Here is a 21,696-nt window from a genome sequence, read left to right on the forward strand (position 1 = left end):
TCCCTAATTAATAGGCAGAAAATAAATAGAACTATAGCTTAACAGGCAAAATAGTCTTCTGCCTATGCCTATCTAAAGTTGATTAAAACCCAAAGAGAAGGCAGACTCATTAACCCTTCTCTAAGTTCCAAGTCCTTCAAGTAACACCTAATAGCATCACTAATTAGATGCAAAATAAAAATTCATGAAGGTAAAAATTTAAATGCACAGTCCAACAAAGTATTTGGATCTGAGTTTGAGAAAACAATGCTGACAGAAAGATGCAATTTATATTAGTTCTGTCTGTGAGAACAAGTGGCAGGAAGTATTGGCTGATATAAAGGACAACATTATTATCATTATTACAGAAATAAAACCAACATAAAGGTGTTTGTTTGGTGTTTTTCCATTTTGTTGGGGATTTTTTGATTTGGTTTTTTTGGTTGGTTTTGGGTATTTTGGTTTTTTGGGGGTTTTTTTTGATTGTTTGGTTTGGTTTTTTTGGTTGTTTTTCATATCTTAGTGGCATGACATAAGGAACACAGTTTAGCAATCTTAATCTTGAAAGGAAAAGATGGAGCCATTATTCAGGTCAAGTTGTTTCATATAAAAGGACACATCTGTTCTCAATCCAAAAACAAGCAAGAGTTTATTACCAAATAGAGTAACTGACAGTGACTGACGCAAATCTGAGAAAAAAAGAAGTTAAAGAATAAACAACAGAAAGAAACCAATTAAAATGTTAACTATACAATTGGCAGGATTTAATGCTGTATTAAACAAACCAATTAAATACATAAGTGTTTCAGGTTACAATTTTTTAGGTTACTATATAGTAACTAAATAATTTATATATGCATCTCTGCTCATCTACAGAGAGTATACTTCTAAGGTATGGCACATTCCAGTGTACACATACCTATACACATTCATAAAGACAATAATACTTAACTTTCTACTTAAAATTGGTTTCTTTTTTAGTACATTTTATATTGGACTTTTGAATTGATGTTTTATGTAAGGATGATTTATATCCATACACGCACCTACACCCCAATCTTTTGTATTTATCTACAAACACACATGGATCCATAACACTATTCGCAGCTTCATAATGTTTTATGAGAAATCTGAATGTTTGATGTTACCTGCAACTAAAGGATATTAAACTGGTATCTGAATATGGCACACTCAATCTTACAGTAGTTCCCATAACTTCCACTTTTCTTTCCTTGAAACAATGATGAACTTGGTACATCTCCTAAAAGTGAGGGGTTCTTTTCTCTGTTTCTTAAGTGATTTTATTCGGTTTCACTCACTGGAATTAAATAACACTGAGAAAACTAAAAAAAAAAGGCAGAAGTGAGGATGAGATTTTATGAAACTGTAATGTATTTTCATTTGTCCTACGTTAACCTGGTAAATAAAAGAAAGATATTCAGGTATTTATATTATAGATACTAGTTCATAAATAAGGATGTTAAATTCTTTCTTTGATTCTAAAATGCAGATCGTTAAAAAGAGGGAAAGGAAGACGAAAATTTATTATTGTGATTATATACTCAACTTGCTTTTAGGCTATGTCACTTCCCTTTTCTATAAAATTTTGCTTTCTTAGTTCACTAGTGTATGAAGCAAACAGAAGAAAAGTAACTCTAAGTCTAATCAACTACAGATTATTTCACTTCACACACAGAAGGGACTTGAATTTCACTATTGAGCAAGATGAAGTGTTCTTAGAACATATGCATCTTTCTGTGATGGCAACCAGAAAAGTCTTACTCTTTTTAAAAAGGCAACTCCACCATACAGGAATAACTACATTCATCACTGAAAAAAATGCATTTTATTCCCATGGCTACACATAACATTTCTGTTGGGTTTTTTTCCTCTTTTATATAGCAAAACCAGTTCAGAGTAATCAAGTAGTATACAGAAATAGAAGCACTAGTATTTCATTTACAACTTTCTATTAAATTCCAGTTTGGTTTTGCATAAGATAAAATAGCTAAACAAATTAGTCTGTTAACAACTGAATATTCGTAGCTAAGTGGAAGATTCAACTATCTTCCATTATTTTGGATTCGTTTACATTTTTTCAAGGTGCTTTAAAAACAAAACAAACCTTTCACAGGCAGATACGTTAACCAGAGCTGACAAAGATGATGAAAATCCTGCCTATTTCACAGTCTGCACTTTTGAAAGGATATATACTCTTTCTGATTAGCATCTACTTCTCCAAATAGAGTGGTCTAAAAGGTTCATTTTACCAGTAAGTCCTTTCAAAATCAAGCTACATCTCACTTGCCAAGATAGGATTTGGAAATAAAGCATTAAATTATTTAGGCTCAACAATGAAAGCACTCAAGGCAGAGAAGAATTTATATGTAAAAAAAATGTTCATTTAGTCTGCATGGAGCTACATAATCCCAACGTTTTTCTATTACATTTACACTGTGTAATGGAGTTAAAATTACTTTTAACTGCAATTCTGTATTAGATTGCAAAGCCATGAGAAATATTACATGCAGACACTAGAATTGCTTGAATAGAGGGAAAAAATAGTGTGCCAATTTTAACTTATTTCTATAATACTTGAAGTTTACTTTAAAAAACAAAAACCTTTCTCACTATTTGAAATAGCTGTTTGGTGATTTTTTTTTTTAATAAAATACTACTCTTGTCTTTTCTGGACAGACATATTCCCTTCTTTTGCATGAAGACGCAAATTGAAGAACAGTATGACTTCTGATCCAAAACACTTCAATAAAAATTGTAGTGTTACTGCCACCATTTCCAATCTCCAATTTATTCATTTCAATTTTACATTAGATAAGATAACTATATGGACACCTACTAGATAATAAATGCAATCCAAGAGCCTGATTACACAGCAAGATCAAAGAGACATCAAATTTAAGATGCACTAAAACCTGAAGTGAATATAAATTAACTTCAGGAGTCCTTGTTTTCTACAACAAATTTGTTGCTATTCATATCTCCTTAATATGATTACATTTAAAATGTAGGCAGGCGCTATAATTTATAACTGCAGATTTCAAAATTTTGACTGCATTATGAGCACACTTAGAGGAATTCTCCTAATCCTGAAAACATTTTCTAGAGTACAGTAATGTCTCCCTGTTGATGGTTGACTCTAGCTGGTGCCAGGTGCCCATCAAAGCATCTCTTCTCAGCTGGATAGGGATGAAGAAATATAATGCAAGGCTTGTGGGCCAAGTTAAAGTTAGGAAGAGATCACTCAGCAATTACCAACATGGGCAAAGCAATCACAACTTGGAGGTAAATTACTGAATTCATTACTAATCAACAAGAGTAGAAAAAAAATGAGAAATAATCCCAAATACTAAAACACCTTTCCCTCATCCCTCCTTTCTTCCTGGACTCAGCTTCACCCATGATATTCTCTACCTTCTCCCTTCCCAGTAGTGCAGGGAGATGGGGAATGGGGCTGCAGTCCGTTCATCACACATTGTCTTTTCCAGTCCATCCTCCTCAGAGGGAAGACTCCTCACACTCTTCCCCTCTCACAGGAGACAGTCCTCCATGAACTGCTCCAACATGAGTCCTTCCCATGGGATGTAGTTCTTCATGACCTGCTATAGCGTGGATCCCTTCCAAAGGGATGCAGTCCTTCAGGAACAGAATGGTTCCTCACAGGATTTGTGCCTCTTTTTAAAGCTTACAGTATCAAACCACATGGCACTAACAATGAATTTATTTGCCATTAATCTTTAAAATGAATATTTTGATGTTTCTGCAATGAACTTTAGCAAAGCCACAAAGCACCCTGTCTGGGTTTTGAGACTGTTTGACCTGTTGCCATGCTTGTGGAAAAACGCTACAATTGCCGTTATAAATTGATTTTTATAGAAAAAAAAAGTATGTGGGGAAAAGTATGTATACAAAGTTTGAAAATACCATAATTGAAGAATTTTATAGTATTTTAAAACTATGTTTGATGCACAAAAAGAAAAAAGAAAAGTATACATGTAATAACTGAATAGAGAAGCAATAAATATAGTTTGCACATCTATTTATGTGATTCCTATGTATGTTACATGTGCATATAGTATATTCAGAAAAAAAATACTGTTTTTTGAGAAATATACAGGCACCAAACTTTCTTGAGAGCTGAAGTTCTGAAAGAGTCTAAAAAGCAGCAGGAAAATCCAATCTTATGAAAGTACAGAAAACTATTATTTTTAAATTAGTCTTTTCAAACAGGCAATTTATTAGTAGTTGACATGGTACCTACATTTGAAATCAGCCTCTGATCCTGGAAATTGACACTAAAATTTTAAAAGTTAGCTGTATGGAAATGATAACTCCAATCTAACACTTTGAGCATCATATATTCACTCATAAATATTTCTTAACACTGCCACACAACTTAAAATATAGGATAAAGGTCAACAGTCACATCTAACAAATCTTAATTTTCTTAGATTTGTAGTAGGTGCCTGGTATTAGACCCATTAATGCAGTTTAGCCCTAACTTAAATGAAATAATAACACACTTTTAGTATTACAGGAGTGATTTACCACACCATTTTAATTGTTTACTACTTCTACAATACACCTGTACAGCTGGAATGTATGGTAGTGTGCTGTGGATAATAAAACAACTCATGATCACAACAGCCAAGAGTGTTCTAACCCACTGCAGTATATTCCAAAGCGTTATATTCAAATATCCAAGGAATCACTGCATAATTTCTGAATCCTTCAGCGATTCAAAAATTCTCAAATGAAGTTTTCCATCTCAGAGACTCACAAACATTTTCTAAATTCAAGCATCCCAAGATATTCCATGTGTGTTTGTCCTAGCAAAGACAACTGAATAGCTACAGTGCTAATGGAAATAAAATCTAAATCTTACCTGAGATAATTCATTAGTGTCCACAAGTCCATTGTTGTCTGTATCAAAATAATTGAACATTTGATCTACAAGAATTTTCTTTAAAGCCATTTTCTCATCAATGATTTTATCTTTTGATTGTGCAATATATCTCTGATTTTGTAGATCCAGTAACATGTTTTTCACTTCAGTGTATTCAGTAGGTTTGCATTTATCCCCTGGGAAAAAAATACACAAAATAAGACTACTTTGAATTTTATTTCCTAATAAGAGTTAAAAGACAAAAAATACTAATAATTAAAAAATAAATGAGAAAGCAAAGGGTATTAAGTTCTTATAATAATACCAACAGGATTACTTTTAGAGATAAAGTATTCATTCTGTAGTAGTGTGATCCATGCCATTTCCTCTCCTGGCCTTCAGATTAAGGCAAAATATTTATTGCACTTTTAGATACTTAGACAAAATTTTCTGTGTATAGAAACTGAGGAAGGTTGTATCAATTTCCAAGCTTTCTCTTTTTTCATTTAGACCTTTCTAGAAAGGGTCACCTGAAGTGTTACCTTTGGTAAAGTATTTTGTATAAATGTAGAAACGTAATACATACAGGAAATTGTGCAAATATAGAAAACGAAACACTATATATTTCATAATAATATTTTACTTCAGAAAGCAGAAATTATGCTTGAGGGCTCATAAGCTAGCTCTACCTTTTCATTTACTGACCATACCAAACTTATTTGAACAAGAAAAGGTGGGATTGTCAGAGGAAGAGAAAGGATATCTTTGACAAGATCTGCTTTATTCTTTTCATTATCAAGTCTTCTATAAAGCGGAAATTGCTACAGCAAATGCCCTCCATACAGAGATTACAGACAGTACTTACTCTAAACTGAAGCACAAAATGTGTATGCCTGATATTCTCTAAGATGAGTTGCTGCATATTTTAAATTGAATAGAGAAACAATTTAGAAGGGTTTTGTTTTGTTGTTTTTTTTATTTTATTTTATTAAGATAACCTTAGGATTTCAAATAAGTTTTTTATAAGATGAGATATGTAAATGTGTACCAGAAAAATACCAAGTATATTTGTTGTAAGTATATATTTAGAGTTAACTACTACTTCAAGTAGTAAATTTAATGCTAGAGCAATACACTGATTAGCAAAGAAAGCTATTTGCATTCTTCTCTGTAGACACTATGCTGAAGATATAAGTATTAATGACAAACAGCTATTTATCTCACCAAAACTGCTTAGACAGTTGTTTTGTTTTGCAACTGGATCCCATTTAAGTAATGTCTAACTTATATGTATGAGACTGGAATTTATTATTTTAGTATATTTAATGGTATATGCATTATTATGGTGACTGTATCATTATGAACACCTCCATAACCATTTCACAAGGTAGAGAGAGAAGGAGTTCCTAAATGCTTCTCACTACCCTAGTGAAACTCATATCTAGAAAGAAAGTTTTATGATAGAAATTAAATCATGGAAGCAGACAAAATGTTTTTAAGAATCAAAAGCACTCTAGCCTTTTTGTTTGTTTGTTTCTTCTAAAAGCCACCACTGTTATGCAGCTATCCAAGCAACAGAACTAAACATACCCAAGTTGTATTTAACTGACAGATTAAGCTACAAAGAATATTTGCAAATTTGTCCTCACCTGCCAGAGGCATGAAGATTGAGGCCATACCATTTGTAAGAGTTGAGTTCTACATGACTGCTTTTCAGGACTCTAATGCAGAAATGCTCAGTAGGGAAACGTTTATTCCTCAGGCATTCTGAAGCTGCAGAGAGCAAACCTTTCTATCTGAATGCATGCAGGCTCCAGGTGGTGGGGAGGGAAAAGAGCACTTAACTTTAGCATACTCCAATTCATTTGAGTGATCTCCAAAAGACTGGGACAGAAACCAAGTATCATCTTTTTCCCCCCTAAACAACTTCTCTGGCCAAGCTACCCTCAGACAGACAGTTTGGCTTCACTCTGCTCCAGCTGATGGATAACACCATTTTACCTACCGTCCTGGCAGGGCCCGGGATGGTGGGGGAGACAAGACAAATCCTATTAGATAGTATACTGCTCAGACCTAGTTATCACATTCAGATTTTATCCCCTCTAAACTATTGTTCAAAGAATTTCATTCTGCAATTCTAAAACTGGAAAGAGCTTGTTCTGCCCTGGAGATACACAACATAAATAAAGCAGTTTATTTCTTAATAATATCTATTAAATCATGGATTTGTTAGAGTAGGATTGATGAGTCTCTACATGTCTGTGTTCAAAAAAGAAATGGAAAATTAAAAAGGTCACACAGATTTTTTTTTCTTTGAGAATTATGACACTTACTTTAATGATTGATCAAGAATTTAAAATAGGTTCTCATCTCTACAAAGGTAACAATGATGCTAATTTTCATTAGAATATTGAGGATCATTTATTTCATTTAATTATTTTGAACAACTCTTGCATGAATTGTGCAAAGATTTCCATGAGTGAATGTACATGTATACATAGAGAAAAAAATGAATTTATGTATCACATGATCATGAAAAACATTGTAATAATAGTTGCTTTTCCTACTTTTAACACAAAGCAGAATATGTGGAAAAAAATTTTGAAGGATTTCTACCACAGTCCATAAACACATTTTAATGCACTTTAGACATTCACTTTAAAATTAAAGCTTAAGGAAAAATGAACCAATGTATTACCTCACAATGCCTGTTCAGAGAAAGGAGAATACAGACAACATGTTTTCTACAACACTTCTTTTTCTGTACACTTAGCATTGCACCGCAGAAACTTCTGGAATTAGCATAAAAGTCACATAAGACTTACATGTTTATCAACTATTTTTCTGTATTTTCAGAAGGGAAAAATATTTGTACCATTTTTGTAATATAAAACATAAAAGCTGCCTCATATAAAATAATCTGAGAGATTGCCATTGCCACAAGTTTGAGTACTTCTTGTAGAAAAACTTTCATAAATTAAAAACAGAAGGATGTTAAGCATTTAGTCACATACTCTACCTAGTAAAGCTGTGTCAACAAAATTTCTTAAATTACATAGCATTAGTGTCTATAAGGTTTATATTTACCTCATCAACCAAAAAAATGCAATTTCCTGAGAACAAGCTGCTAAAATCTGTCCACAGGTGTTCTACACAAATATAATTTTTCATTTTTATTTTTCCTGTTCCTGTTATGTCCTCTGGAAGTATTTTTAACCTGCAAAGTAGCTCAAACTTAGCAATATATTGTATTAACTCTTAACAAAAATATTCATGTTTCTACTATTAATGAAAATATAATTAAAGGAAGATTATATTTAATTATCTAAAATGTAGTGCTTTTTATAGCTGCTGAAATATTAATCATAATGACAGTTTGCTGAAGAGCAGCTGCGAATAAGGTGAATAAGTTCACAAAATTTCATGTCTCTACAACCCATCTTCAGCAGATCATTTTACACTTAACAGTGGTGTCTATCCTCGGTATGGGGTTCCTTCTACCATGTCTGTAAGATAACAGCTATAATTGCTCTCAGTGTGTACCTGCCTGTTCTACAGATCAACCTGTCTAATTACAGTCCCAACCATAACTATCCATTGGCTTCTAATATGGAAGGTTTATGTTTGCTAGAGCCCAGTGTGATTCTCTTAGTGCTTTTAACTTGTTTGAAAGCTAATCCTCATGATAAAAACACTAATACCTTGATAATCTGAAGTGGAAAATAATAACCTACGATAATAACTTGAATTACTTTTCCTTCCAAGACAGTGTAAAAGTTATCCATTTGATAAATCTTGGGAGAAGCACAGATGTTTGCGGGTCTGGGTAGACGCAGGGGACATGATGCATACAAGGAATGGTTAGCTACCTTTCCTGTTCCTCTGCCTTAACATACTGATAGAGAATATCAAACTTTAATGTTTGCCATAAAAACTAGCTGAGATCTTCAGCTGTTATAAATGTAAGTAAAAGTTGCTATCACTTGCAAACATGATTTTTTTAGGAAAATGGTGAGATTTTTTTTTAATTGAAGCAAAATGAAAAAGAGACTATAGAGAAATGCACTGTCTGTTACTTCTGATACGTATACTTACCTAAGTTCTGGTAACTTACAATTCTTAAAAGGAGCCTAAACACAGTATAGCAATTCTACCCCAACATCTACATCCATTATTTTTTTCCTATTACAGATTTAGTTTTCATTGAGTTCAGCAAAGTAAGCTGTTGCAACAGAATTGCTATATTATTTATATTTTGATCTAGTACCCACCTTTCAAATACTAGTATGCATTCTGACCCTACACTTCAGGCTGGTGAGAGATGAACCTTCAGTTTATGATCTATGATATTTACAGTTAAGGTAAACCAGGTTTCCACCGCTATACTACATAAAAACATTTTCATTTTATACATAATTGATAGTAGTCTTTACACTAACATTTTGAACATAAGAACAAACATGATCAATGGATGCTACTGACAGATAAGGGAATTACAAGGAAACAATGAGACACTTCTAATAAACATAATGCACAGTTTCATTAACAAATCACCCTCTTATCTCATTGTCATGACTGCCTTTTATTGCAATATTTGAGGAAATGTGAAACAGATGTTTAAACAAGAGTGAGGCTCTCTTTACAGAAGATCTCCCCCAGGCTGGAGTAGTAGCACAGGGAAAAACTCACTTGGTTTATTTGTGTTCTAATTTAGTAAGCATTAGTAGTGAAATAGGTTTCTCCATGACACACAAATGGCAAATGGGGATTAAGTATGTCAACATTTATAGTGAGGAAAAGTAATTTATGCTTAACAAAACTGAGAAAGAAACTACTGAGAACACACTATGATTCCAAAAAGACCTGCTAAATTCTATATAATCACCTACATACATGAAATAGTAACCAACAGACTGTGCACAATTTACTAACTTGACTCAGTTTTCTAGCATTTTTTCTTCCATTTTTGAACTAGGCTTCCTACAAAAACCAATAGATAATTTTTGAAAAATTACTAAAAAGCAATTATAGCTTAAGAAAAAACAAGATTTCCTTTTATGCTTATTTCATTAATGGAAAAGACCAATTCTACTATGCAGAATTTTTTGTAAAAAAAAAAAAAAACAAACTAAGACAAAACATCTGCTAGGATTTATTTCACAAGTTTTCTGATATTGTTAATCTTAGATGATGTGCAGAAACCTAAAAGTGACAAAATAAACAGGCCAGAATCAATGTGCAATTCTCTCATCCCATACCTTGCAATTTCTGATGCAGTGATATTCCTAGCATTTACTTAATTCAAACTCAAAAATAGTAGAAAAGTGGAAACATTTGCTGTTTCCTTCTATTCAGTACAACAGTTTTGCAGATGTATCTCTGTTACCTAGGAAACAGCTGAATGATTTTATGTGCTGTTGTCCTTCTAGACAGTCTTGAATAGATGGTATCTGCCCATAACAGTAAGAAAGTTCTGTTTGACAACTAAAGTTTTACTTAATTTTCAAGGGAAAGGTATATATCAAAACTGACTAGTTGTTTACAAAAACATGCTAAGTGAATATACATATTCTTAGAAAAGTCTTAAAGAATCAGCTAAGATAATAGTTTCTGGAACACTCTTGATATCCAAAGTCAGACATCAGATTCTTGTATTTTGTAGTTTTTATAAAAATGCTAATATACATGGCAAAGAGTGAACACACAGTTTAAAAAACACAGTAAATAGGTTGTCAGTTCTTTCACCACATTCGTGGTGAATACAAAAACTTTAAACTTTCGTTTCCGGAGTATCATCATTTACATGGCAGAAACAGTTTTTACATCAGAGAGCTATTGAATCATTAATATTCATGGCATGTCTGTCTCCACAAAAGTCATCAGCTGCTGAGATAAAGCTGGATTCTGAGATAGTTATGATTTTGAGCTATGTTTCATCTATATAGCACAAATGGTTTCCACAAAGAATTTTTTCTCTTAAAATAAAAATAACTTTGGATCTACCAGAAATTGCACCCAGCATTCAGTGGACCATAACACATATGAATAGTTTAAGGTAATTCACAACCAATATATAAACATTAATCATATTTCTGGAAATGGAATAGACCTGATAAGGAGCAAGCCAACTTTTAATTTTCCACACGCATCGAACAAATTTAGAATAATCTAATTAGCCAAAACAATTAACTGCAAAATTACAAAATATATTTCATGGAGCAAAATTGAGACATTAATCACAGATAACATACATATCTATACATACACACATATATAAACTAATATAGATATGTACATATACACTTCCATACAAAGGATGATGAAATAACTCCAGATATGATCTGTTACCGATTCAATTTCAAATATAACACAAGAGACAACTTGAAGGTCTTCATCCATTTAGCTATTTTTCAAGATCTATTTATAGATGAAGCATGAAAGTTGTAATCTTACTTGTAGTCCTAACAAATAAAGGCACATCTTGAAACCAAAATAGCTTGGGTTTATCTGAAAGAAACCTTAAGTTCAGATATTATTTCAAAGGATCTTATTTTCCTATATCAAACTCTTATTTTCCAAATCTCAAGCACAGGAGTTTTGACCCTTATTCTCTGGTCTCCGCACTGAAGCTCTAGAACTACATTTGAAGAGAAACAATCTCATCTGTCCATAGACCTAACTTTTGACCTATCGCCCAGTGCTTGAGGCAGGTGGAGAGGAAAGCTTTACACTCAAACCAGTTAAACAAGGATTAACATCAAAACTTTTCCCTGTTGCAGCTTGTTTTAAATAAAAGATGAGAGTTTTCTACCATTTCCTTAAAAATATGAGAGTTCAGGGCTACAAATTTTGTCCCTTCTACTGCTCAGGTTTACATATGTAGAATGCCTAACTAAAAAGAAAACAAAAAGGAAAAAAAGGAGGAGAAAAAAAGAGAGAGAAAATTAAATTTTGATTCTCCCCGAGTTTGTCTTCTGGGTTTTGGGAGGGGCTTAGCAAACTTACTACAACACTCTATCAGCAGATGTGCTGCTTTTTGTCTTATTGTGTAGCATCCATACTTTCCAATGACATGTACAATCATCTAAATTCAGCATCACTGTCAAAGCTAGATACTTGGGTGTTACGAACTTCAATGATCCAACTCTTTTGTAAAAATAGGTTTAAGGAGATACAGGAATTGCTAAGAACATTCAACAGTGTTGTCTGGTTTTAAATGACTCATGTATCAAAATACCTCCCACATAAACAAACACCCAACTATCCAGAGATGGCACAGAAATACAAAATTTTAAAGTTTTGTCTGTCACTGTACTTCGGAAAATACTTCTTAATGAATACCATACTTGGTATAAAGAACAGAAATAAAGCTCGCTTATAAAAACCTTGGTTGCACTTTGCATATAAGGAATAATGCTATCCCTTGCTCAAATATTACCAATTAAAATGCTCTTAATCATTCTGAGTTTTAAAAATTAAAAATCATAAGACAGAAGTAATCATTTTACTTGATTACACATAATCACACAAGTCTGGTGTCCAGTCTTATCTAGAGACATATATAAACAGCTTTTCAGTGCTTTAACAATTAATAGATCAGATAAACTATTCAGATTTTCCTAACAGAAATAACACTTAGGTTAAACAACAGTAGAAGCTGAATAAATTTGCATGAAGAAAATAGAAAAATAGGTAACACTACTCAAAATTTTTTCAGGACTAGTTAAAGCAAACATTATATGAAGTGAGAAAGATTAAAATCAGAAAAGTAACCACAAAATGAAGAAAAGTACCAAAATCAGGATTTGGGGTAGTACTGTGTGTTGAACATCTAGTGTTTAATGCAAAGTCTTTGCCATACCATAGATGTCTTGTCAGAAGAGAATAGGTCATATAAACTTTCACCTTCAAGATGACATTTGAAAACTGTAACAGGTACACAATAATGAGCAAAACATAATTTTCTACAGCTGAGAAAACATTGGATGTTTGGGTTGCATATTAGCATTACAAACACCATAAGCAGTGACAGTTTGTAATTGGCAAACACAAGACTCTTCTACAGGATTCAGCCTGTCTTGAATCAGCTTATAAAACCACACTGCTATCAATAAATGATATCACTTCTCAGAATATCTTGCTGTCTTGAATGCTTACTTCAGGGTATTATACCATGAAAAAGGAGAGATGGGAATTATTTTCTTGTATCCAGCACAAACTTTCATATTAGTTTTTCTACTTGTTTCATACAACTTCAAAAAAACCCAAACACTTTCCATTTCATAAGTAAACACAAATGTATAATAACATTAATAAAATAATCTCTGCTTCCTTTTCCTTTTGAAAATAAAAGCTGAGAGACAAAAAGAGAAAAGCACTGTCTGAAAGGAAGTTGAAGGTTGAGATAGAAGTTTAATGCAGAATCTTAATCTCCCCTCTAGTGGAGTCAACCCAACCATTGCTGTTAAGTCTTCCTCCCATAAGGCTTAAATGATTTTTGTCTTGTGTATCTAAAGTGATATTCTGAAAGCTATGAAATGCTATATGCTTATATTAAAAAAAAAAAAAAGTATTCCAAATCCAGCAGGGATGCACTTATGGGATGTAAGCCTAGCCAGGAAATCTATTCAGTATATGTATGGAAACAAAAAATTATTATTGTAATCCAATTCATATTTTAAGTCTCTCAGTCCAATTTAGTTAACTATTTCAGAAAAGCCTTAATTACACAGATAAAATTTCTTCAAAAATCTTATTAGCATCCCTTGAAATATTTATCTTATGCTTACACTTGCTATTTTTATCTAGGTACTAAGGTTTGGATCTTTTCTTCAGGAAGAGGGACAAGAAGATAGAGTGAGAAGTTCTTCCTACTCAGTCTGCCCATGGCTTAGTTTTATAAGTTTCATTATTAGAATCTGCTTCTTTTGAAGAACAATGTTAAATATGAAAATGGACAAATCAACCCTCTGTTGACATGCAAGGATATTATTTGCTAAGGGTAAATTATATTCTGCATAATTTCGGGGTGGACTGGAAGTTGATCATTCTCGCAGTCATAGTCCTCCAGCTCAGGGTACTGAGACTGCCTTGGTCTGTAATCCATGTTAAAGACAGAGGCAAAGAAGGTGTTAACCACCTCTGCCTTGTCTGTATTCCTGTTTGTGAGGTGAGCATTCTCATCCTCTAACAGGCTAATTATATTTCAATACTGTCTATTTCCATTAATAAATTTGAAAAAAAAAAACCTCCTTTTATTGTCCCCCACATTTCTGGCAACTTCAACTCCAGTTGAGCTTTGGCTGTATTAATTTTCTCCCTATAGGGCCAAGTAGCATCTTTGAGTTCTTTCCATGTCACTTGACCAAGCTTCCACTGAGCATACAACTTCTTTTTTCCCTTATTTCCAAGAGAAGATCCTGCTCAGCAAAGCTGGCCTTCAGCCTCGCCTGCTTCATTTCCAACATTTGGGAAGTGCCTGCTTCTGTGCCCATAGGAGGTCATGTTTAAAAGATGACTGGGCATGATTTCAGTGAAATCAGAAATCTTGTCAAAAGTTGTATGCAGTCCCATTACTGTTACCAGATAAGCTACTATACTTTGAGTTTGTACATGCTTAACTAATTCACTGTTCCAGAAAATAAAATGTGCTGTAGGAAAAGGCAGAATTTTACTGTAGGTACCTGTATCTCCATTAGCTATGCATAAAGGGCTTAAACATTGTAAGAATGAATGCTAGCATTTTATAATTAGGTTAAGTCAGACTAGGTGATCTTAGAGGTCTTTTCCTACCTAAACAATTCAAGAAATCTGTCTGATCACAGGTCTTGCAATATTATGAGATGATGGATGAGGCAAAGCCGAAGTATTGTAAAAATTATACATTGGTACTACCTATTGTGGAGGTTTTATATTAAAACTATATTCTTTTAATGACAATTTAGCATTGCACACATTTGTGGCTGAATTCCTTCTCATACTAATACTTGAAGTTAAAGTTGTGCAAAACAATGCAAGAGAAAGGCTAGACCTACATAAGCTGACTTTAATTTCCTTTAAGAGGGTCAGTTTGAACATTGCATTAGTTCAAGTTCTTGGATTAGTTCCAAGTTCTTGGAGTATACACAAATGTATTTTGACCAATCATCCCTAAACAGTCTTTTGATCATTTTCTTTCACATTTAGTCACAGAAAAGGTTACCTAGAGAGAAGAGATGAATAATTTTATTCAGAATGCCTATAAAGAAATACATGTTTTAGTAGAGACATTTTTCATCTGTGGTTTGATGCAGAAAGATGTTAAAAAACATTAGACTCTAGATTTTCACCAGTTCAACGAAATTCATAGCCTTGTTTGCCTACAGCTGAAGCTTTGTTTCCATGTGTCTTGTTCAGCACTTGATCTTCAGCAGAAAATGTCCTTAATCACAGAGACATAGTGATTTAAAAGTAATTTAATTTCTCTTTGGTTTCATATTAATTCTGGATTTCTATATACAATCTTTCACACACTTCAAAAAGAAATGTCTACTGATTATGACTAAATTATGACACTGTCTTAAATTGGGGACCATTTATTCAAAGTGAACTCTGACAAAATTTAAACAAGAAACTAAAGCTATCTTGCCATTACTGTTTAGGCAAGAAGTGCTATAAAGTTTAGAAAAGGCTTACTTTAAGAACAATAGTTTGGTTCTTAAGAAACAAACAAACAAAAACAGACAAGAAAACCCAGAAACAAAATACCACTACTTCCCACCCCCCTGCCTCAAGACCCAAAACCCCACCAGAACACAATCAACAACACTCAGAGGAAGTAAAGATGAAATTTAACTGAAACTTCAGCGTTTTATAGTTGTATGTAGAGTAAGGCTAAAGCCCAAAATTTAAATTCCCAGCTTTCTATCACACTGTATTTCTAACGTTTCTAACCTATCACAATTTAAAAGTCCAGCAAGAATTAAATAGAAATGGATTTCTTGCAAAATACTTGTAGCAAGCTTAAAAATAGGACATATAGAGAACACAAAATTTCTACAGAGAAGTATATACACACATACATACAGAAACACCAACCAGATGTACATAGCCAACAACAGAAAACTATATATTCAATTTAAGATTTATATTTTTCCATTAAAGAAAATGTTGGAAATTTAGGCCAGAAAACTGCTGAAATTTAGTGTCACACAGATCTTACTCAGTGGGGGGTTTTTTTGTGTGTGTTTTTTGGGTTTTTTTTCCAAATATAATATAATGCTTGTTTAGAGAAGAATGAAGGGAATTTTTTTTTAATTCCTAATTCCAGTTTCAGTTTATTGTAACCTTTTCATTTTCTCTCTGTAACTGTTGGGATAGTGTTTTGTTACTAGTTAATGCAGATGCCTTCCAAGTCCAATGATGGCTGTCTTCTAACTATAATTCCCAGACAAACCAAGATGTCTAAACAAAGGGTAGAAGATGTGCATCAATCATTGCGATTAACATGTCAAAAGTTATATGCAGGTCAGCTTTTACACCTGAACTAAAGAAAACATTTTTAAATAGGGCATTTCAACATTAACTTTATTTTGCTTCTAAATTCTATTATCAGGCACTGCACACCCCAAGCAGATGTAGCTTTTTAAGTAAGGGTATAATGAATTTAGCATTTAAATAGTTTTAATGATTCTATAACCATATGCTTTTCCTCAAACAGTACTTTTTGTTTTGTTTTCACCATTTTTGAAACAGCAAAAGTAACTTTCAATTTATTTATACTAAGACTTTAGAAAATAAGTTATTTAAAAAAATCAAAAGGACAAAAGCTGGCTTGAAAGACCATTTGTGAATGAAAATACCATGTAACAACTTTTATCACAATTATTAGATCTTAAAAACTTTTTCCAGATATGTATTATAGTGGAAAGCTTTCATGAAGATTTTATTGCTCTCCCAATCAAATAAAACATTTCTTTGATAATGCTAAAATTTATTTGTGTTTGAGTTGCATAAGTAAGTGTTAGTGAATCACTGAGCTAAGTCCTAAGAGCCTGGGCAAGTTTGTCTTTGTACTACATAACACATACATTTCTTCCTGAACAGGTACTTATACTTACTACATTTTGTATAAAGACTCTGAAATATGGTGGTCTGGATTTATCTATATAAATTTACAGTGGTCACAAGATAACATCTAACACTTTAAAATATGGACTTTCAACCTGTAACTAATATGGGCCACAAAGCAATTTTGGGTACTTCTACTCTGGCACAACATACCCTGTAAACTGACAGCTGTCATTCTATAAATCTCTTCTTTACAAATAAATGAAGGGAGAAGATGTAAGATTTCAAAATATGGAATCTGTAAAATGGATACAATTCTTGTCTATTTATAGAAGAATTACACCCATGTCTTCCATTTTTTTTCTCCTCCTTTCAAAGTCTGACTTTAAATTAAATAGGCTCCCATTCTCTAAAATCAAATACTGAATGAGAAAAGGGCAACACAATAGGCTGCCCTTTGGGGTATTTTTCCTTAGAGGGATTCTAATTTCAAACCACATTAAAAGGCTCTGCTCCACTATGCATTTTGTAAAACTTCTGCCTGATTTTTAAACCATACAGGCTCAGCTGGCATAGGAAGAAGGAGCAACGTTCTTCCTCCAAGGTTTACCTACCCAGAGCACAAATGCCAAGGGTACAGCAAGAGCAGAGACTCTTTCAGTGACTGAATTAAACTAACATCTGCAGAGACCCTTAACTGTGAAAGAAAATTATATATTAAGAAAAAAAAATTGTTTAATAAGAGCACTTAATATATCTAATAAAACTCACAAATAATAAATAAGGAAAAACAAAGGTCAATTTTCCCTCAAAATTATTGAAGCAATCATTAAATTCAAATTCTTTTCAAAATACCGTACTTTATCATCAAATTTCATATACTAACCTAGACTAAAATCAATTCCAGTTTCAAATGTAATATTCCAGTTACTCCTGTTCAAGGACAGTAGCAGAAGTGTTGGTTAAGAGAACTACAACAGCAGGAAAGTAAGGCAAGATGAGAAGCTTGGACAACATAGAACCACCACATAAAAAAGTGTTGTGAACACTCAGTTTGTTTCCTTTTTCAGACTGCTAAATAAAGGTGCAGATGTCAAACAAGTTCAAAAATGAGATTAGACACAATAAACATTAAATACTATTAAAAAGTCACCCCCTGACACACAATATTGCTGTTACAGATCCATAGAAAATATGATGCTGGCAAATTATGTCAAAAAGAGCATGTATAGAAATAGGTATACTTATGTGTACTAAAAATAATAAAGTAACATCTGAGTTCAATTGTAAATAAGATAGCATGTAAGTATTTGTTCAAAGCATTTAGTCTTTTGAAAGGTATCAATTATCCAGTTAAGAACAAGAAAAATGTACCTGCATAATTCTGCTTACAATAACAACATGCATAGCAGATCAATTTTGGCTGCTATTATATTTTAGCATTACAGAAAAACAGGAATACAGTGTGAACACTACAATAAAGAACTAGCAGTACTAGCATAGAAATAATTATGGCTAGGGTTGTAAACAACACTTATCAGCAGATTTTTTTTTTTGGACTAAATAGCAATTAACTGTGGAAATTCATTTAAAAAAACTCTACAAAGTTTCTATAAATTTCATTCTTGGTTGGTTGCTTGAAATAACAGGCATGGATTTTATTTAGATAAAGTTCCCTCTATTTTAATTTCTTATACCTGAATAAATTTAAAATAAAGTAATAAAATAAAAAATAATATTTTGAAAAAGATATTGCCTTTTCATACATCAGAAAAAAAATACGGGAATACAATTGTACTACTACTTAGTGGATTTGGTCAAATTCTATTCTATTCTTCTCCATTCTATTTTTGCAAACTCATCCTAATTTAAAATTAAAGTAAAAAGAATTCACAGAAAACTCATATACTGACTGAAAACATAATTTGTATGCACTGAAAAGTGGTGACAAAATCTCTTGTGGTTCAATGTGACTGGATTCTGCATACTAGTACCAGACTTTTTTTATTGTCACTAATTAGACATGCAAAGTAGATGTTCAAAAATCCCTGACTGGAAATAAAAAGCATGTATTACTTACTATAAACTCTAGTATCTATAGGCATACAAAACAGATTTTCAAGACTGAAGTCTTTAGGAAAAGCAGTACCTTGGAAAGAAAATTGGAAAGACATGTAACCCCACTGTGTGAATGGATGACACACTTATCTTAAGGAGTTGTAAATTTGCACAGGTTTAACTTAAATTTAACTCTAGATCTTCACTGAAGAGGAAAGAAGAGGTAAAAAGGTGGAAAAAAGCTTCATATTACCCCAATTCCAAGATTATTTTTAAGTTAGTTAGTTTTCAGAGCTTTCTATCAGTGACCGGCAACCCAGACTTAGTCTGTTATTTAATTTGGAGATTGAATTCTCTCATTTACAAACAAGGGGTACCACAACATTAATGTAATAGAGGCAAGAAATAATATTTTGGTTGTTATTATTACTACTATTGCTATTACTGTTCCTATTACTGTTCCTGTGTTTAGAAAAGAGGGACTAAAGCACTATATAGATTTGCTTTGCAAGAGTAACTTTGTTTACAAGACAGTTCTGGTTGCTTCCTGAAAAATCTGGATTTTTTTCTTGTTCTCCAAACTAACTAATATATTGCAGGCTTTCCAGACGGATTTACTCTGTAAATAATGGTGAGAATGAAAATTAATCTTTCTCTTCTTTTTTCTACTTTTGCTATCTAGTTAAGGGGGAGTGGGGAGAATAGATATAAAATTGTCTTTTAGAAATGAAAAAAAATGACACTTATATTGTATGAATATGAGGGTGTTAAAAGATAATTGCAATATTGCTTTGTTCCTTTTTCTAGAGTTGTAAGTATGGATGTTCTTCACAGCTGGGTTGACAGAGGGATGTTCCTGGATTATGTTTTGCTTTAAAGGGAAATAGAAAACCAAGAATTCTCACTTCCATACTTCTCAAAAATTCATTATTCTCCCATTAGATGCATTGACAGGAAATAAAATGAACTGCATTAAGATACAGATTTTCACCTTTATAAGTTAATACTCTTATTTTACCTTTTAACTTTGCCTGCTCTGTTGTCAGAAGAGATAGTCAAGTTCCTTTCCCAAATACTCAAAATATATTTTTGATGTCTCAAACAGATAGTAAATGTGAAGAAAATTTAGTTACTAGAATTCTCCAAGATGCCATGTCCACACGTGCATTTATATTTTGTGGCTGCAACAAGTTAAGAAATATTTTCAGCCTTGTAATAAATGGACCAATATATCTGTATGCAAATTGGATCACAGCCCCTTGGGCACATACTGCATATAATATAAAACTGGACGGGATTGAATAGGAAAAGAATGGAAAGCAAGGACACATCATATGCTGTTCTTTAATAGCATCTTTTTTGTGAGATTGATGTTTCTTTAAAACTCTAAGGCACTGCCACCATAACAATTCAAAACTTTAGTGACTCCCTAGTAAGTCCTTCATGGGAATAACAATATGGATTAAAGCCTGTTAACCATAGCTAATTCAGGAAGGATACACAGCTGTGTGAGTAAACAGAAACTGCAAGAAACCATGTCACAAGTCTCCAAGAAAGGGGTGTTCTAGTTACATCTATAGGTCAGCTGAAGTGTGTTCAAGGCAGTTCCATCCTTTTTGACTTGTAAGAATTTACAAAAATCTACCAAGACAAATGGTCAAGAATTTTGGGCCTGCATTAGAGATCAAACACCTGATACAAGGCCACCTTCATAGCACCACAAGTCCTTCTGAAAAAAAGGATCAGTAATATGAGAAGACACTACTGAAGGTGAAAACTGGTTACTAAATATAAACCTAATAAATTGGCCAGACACAGTGTTTCCATTTATTCTCAAGAGATGGGGATGTGAAGAGGTCTTTTCTGAAAGACCTCTCAAGTTCAAGAATAACCTAAATAACCTTTTTTAATCCTCTTGAATAATGCTTTAAAATTATTTGGATGTGGTATGTATCACCAGAGACAGGAACACTGTACTCAAATTCAAGCCTATGCCAAGCTACAGAGAAATGATCTCATTAAAAAGGGAATATTTTGCCTTAATGGACTTAATTCTCACGTTCAGTAAATTAGGGTGTGTCAGCCAAGTGAATTACAGTTTATTCTGAGTCTGCAGTCCTGAAAATAAAACTGATCTGACCTTAAAGAAGGTGGGGACAGCCTTCCTGTACCTGAATGAGTGCCCAGGCTTCAGAGATATCCCTGAGGCACCTTGGCAGGCTCAGTCTCAGATACTGAATAGGTGCCAGAGGGCACCAAGAATTTGAAGAAAAGGAACTGGCAAAGATTTAAATGTGAGAGGCCTGACAGTAAAGCATAGTGTGAAAAGCAAGATCACCTCACCAAGTCATGTTCCTTACCACGGTAGTGGGTAACGATCATGGAATGGCACTGACATTTCTGCTGCTAAAGACCTCTTACTCCATTTGTTGGATCAGATCAACCCCCTTTGTCTCCGCAGTGCAAGATTCTAATTATAAGCCATGATGTTGGGTGCATTTCAGGTGCTGAGAGCAGACATTATGGCTACAAAATGAGAAACCAATCTATGTCTTAACTGGGCATAAACATCTAGATACCAATTTTCTTACAGTCATAAGGGACTACAAAAAAGACAGATTAAATAGCCTTAGCAGAATAAATTTAAAATGTGACAGGTGTGTTATGAACAATTGTCGGAGGAGACCCAGGGTTTATACAGTGGCAAA

General features: G+C 33.1%; 1 protein-coding gene across 4 annotated transcripts in view; it reads right to left on the bottom strand.

Annotated features, from left to right (window-relative positions):
• Positions 1-21,696, bottom strand: part of FSTL5 (follistatin like 5) — a 364,104-nt gene that overhangs the window by 128,845 nt on the left and 213,563 nt on the right. For all 4 annotated transcript variants that reach the window (XM_071556179.1, XM_071556181.1, XM_071556177.1 and 1 more), the window contains one exon: positions 4,883-5,079. In XM_071556179.1, coding sequence (XP_071412280.1) covers positions 4,883-5,079 — 197 coding nt within the window. The remainder of the gene's footprint in view (positions 1-4,882; positions 5,080-21,696) is intronic.

This window comes from Pithys albifrons, chromosome 5, assembly GCF_047495875.1.
Source record: "Pithys albifrons albifrons isolate INPA30051 chromosome 5, PitAlb_v1, whole genome shotgun sequence".
Taxonomy (NCBI): domain Eukaryota; kingdom Metazoa; phylum Chordata; class Aves; order Passeriformes; family Thamnophilidae; genus Pithys; species Pithys albifrons.